At 39.1% G+C, this 2866-nt stretch overlaps 1 protein-coding gene across 1 annotated transcript; it reads left to right on the top strand.

Annotated features, from left to right (window-relative positions):
* Nucleotides 1-451: 451 nt before the first annotated feature.
* LOC120275998 (putative pentatricopeptide repeat-containing protein At3g15130) lies at nt 452-2650 on the top strand. The gene has a single exon (XM_039282738.1). The coding sequence runs from the start codon at nt 524-526 to the stop codon at nt 2579-2581; it is 2058 nt and encodes a 685-aa protein (XP_039138672.1). The 5' UTR covers nt 452-523; the 3' UTR covers nt 2582-2650.
* The last annotated feature ends 216 nt before the right edge of the window (nt 2651-2866 follow it).

The following is a 2866-nucleotide window of genomic DNA, read 5'->3' as shown; positions in this document are numbered from 1 at the left end:
AGGTAGTTAGGGACATACACGGGTTTCCCCGAAACGAAAGCCCTACGCAAGGAACCCGATGCCAATTGACCTAGCAGCACTGGCTTGTTTTTGTTTATCATTGTTAACATATAAAAAATGAAATTAAAATTTTCATATATTATACATATATATTTATATAGATGAATATAATGTTAATGTTTACTTATTTATTTATTATTATGATTAATCTATTTAAACAATGATAATAATTAATAAGCCACTCCATACACAGCCCAAATCTTTAATATTGTAACATATCCCAAACTTTAAAATAAAAATTAATCGTGCTAGTAGTTAATTGCATTATCACTCACTTATTGCAGCAATTCTTAATATGTAGCGCATTACCACTCCATTTAGTTATATTTTGGTATGTATGTATATTTGAAAATGGTAGAATTATGGACATGACTAGAGTAGTTGTGTTTTTTTTTTTATACGTTTCTGTTCCGACTCTGACACAGAGCGAGATGCATACATTTGTTCTTGAATTTACCATCAAATGCATCGTGGAGCAATCACAGAACTAATCAAAACTTGCGCCAAGGGCTCCTTGCTTAGTGGCGCACTCCAGGTCCATGGCAATGCCTTGAAGATGGGCTTTGCTTGTGTTCTCACCATTGGCAATGACCTCATTGACATGTATGCCAAGTGTGGCAGGCTTGACTTTGCCGGAAAGGTGTTTGACGAATTGTCTGAAAGAAATGTTGTGTCTTGGACAGCTTTCATGGTTGGGTTCTTGAAGGATGGTAATGCTGAAAAGTGTTTGAAGGTGTTTGATGAGATGATAGTCTCAGGATTTCAGCCGAATGAGTACACTCTTTCGACTACCTTGAAAGCTTGTGGCCTTGTTGGTCCTGCTGGGCATGGAGCTGGGATTCAGGTTCATGGAGTGTGCATTAAGTCTGGATTTGAGTTGCATGATGTGGTTGGTAATTCTGTTATCTTTATGTATTCAAGAAGTGGAATGGTTGATGAAGGGGAGCGAATGTTTGAAATAATGCCGGTTAAGAGTCTTGTGAGTTGGAATGCAATGATTGCCGGGTTTGCTTATGGAGGTGATGGCAACAAGTGTTTGTGTTTGTTCAAACAGATGCAAAAACAAGAGGTTCCAGATGAGTTCACGTTTGCAAGCTTATTGAAAGCTTGCAGTGGCCTTGGAGCAGGCCGGGAAGGAACTCAAGTTCATGCTTCATTGATCACAAATGGGTTTGTTAATACAAACAATTCAATACTTTCAGGCGCTCTCACTGACCTCTATGTCAAATGTGGATGTCTAACGGAGGCGAGAAAGGTGTTTGATCTGACTGTGCAGAAAAATGTGGTGCAGTGGACAACATTGATACTTGGCTATGCTCAAGAAGGTTTTGTGAGAGAAACCATGGATCTGTTTAGCAAGTTTTGGGTCTCAGGGACACGAATAGATGGGCATGTTCTATCAAGTGTTATAGGTGTGTTTGCTGATTTTGCACTTGTAGTGCAAGGAAGACAAGTTCATTCTTATACGATCAAATCTCCGTCCGGCGAAGATGTTTCAGTAGCCAACTCCCTCATTGATTTTTACCACAAATGTGGACTCCCTGATGAAGCTGAGGTTCATTTCAGGGAAATGCACAAGAGAAATGTAGTATCATGGACGACGATGATCAACGGTCATGGAAAGCACGGGCATGGCAAGGCAGCAATCAATCTCTTCAATGAAATGCAACTTGAAGGTGTTGAACCAGATGATGTTGCCTATCTAGCCTTGTTGTCAGCTTGCAGCCATGCCGGGCTCATTGAGCAATGTCAATATTACTTCTCGAGATTAATTAGTGATCACCAAATAAAGCCCAAAGTTGAGCATTACGCATGTATGGTAGACCTCCTCGGTCGTGCAGGGAGGTTGCAGGAAGCCAAGGAACTCATAGAAAACATGCCATTAGAAGCCAATGTAGGTATTTGGCAAACTCTATTGAGTGCTTGTAGAGTGCATAGAAACTTAAACATGGGTAGAGAAGTAGGCAGAATTCTGCTGAGAATAGATGGCGATAACCCTGCAAACTATGTCATTTTGTCAAACATCCTCTCAGAAGCCGGAAAATGGAGTGAATGCGCAGAGTTAAGAGAGAAGATGAAAAAGAAAGGGATGAAGAAACAAGGAGGATGCAGCTGGATAGAGATAAATAAAGAAGTGCATTTCTTTTATGGTGGCTATAACACACACCCAGAGACCGAAAAAATTCATTTTGTACTTAAAGAAGTTGAAAAGAAGATGAATGAAGAACTAGGCTATGTTCATGGAGTGAGCTATGCAATGCATGATGTTGAGGATGAGAGTAAAGAAGAGAACTTGAGAATGCACAGTGAGAAGCTGGCCATTGGACTGTGGCTTGTTGTTAATGGTGAAAAGGAGAAGGGAGAGGCCATTAGAGTGTATAAGAACTTGAGAGTTTGTGGTGATTGCCATGAATTCATTAAGGGAGTATCAAAGGTTCTTGACATTGTGCTTGTGGTCAGGGATGCAAACAGGTTTCATAGATTTGAGCATGGGGTGTGCTCTTGTGGAGATTACTGGTGATAGATTTCAGGTTTGATCCAACGTAAACATTTCTTGATTGAAAAATTAGGATTTGTATTTATTTTAGTGTTGATTAATTTGGGTTTAAAGATATCATTAAATTTGATTCATTTTCTGTGTCATGTTATCAAGCATAAGATGCATCAACAAGTTGTGTGCATTGCGAAAATTGTTGATTAACTCATAAGAAATTGGTGAGTCAGATTGTGAAAAAAATTAATTACATTAGTCATCCTCACTTTCACAGCGTTCTCTATTATCCAATTAATTAAAATTTCAAAGATT

This window comes from Dioscorea cayenensis, chromosome 14 (assembly GCF_009730915.1).
Source record: "Dioscorea cayenensis subsp. rotundata cultivar TDr96_F1 chromosome 14, TDr96_F1_v2_PseudoChromosome.rev07_lg8_w22 25.fasta, whole genome shotgun sequence".
NCBI lineage: Eukaryota > Viridiplantae > Streptophyta > Magnoliopsida > Dioscoreales > Dioscoreaceae > Dioscorea > Dioscorea cayenensis.
This window is presented reverse-complemented; position numbering and strand designations above follow the sequence as displayed.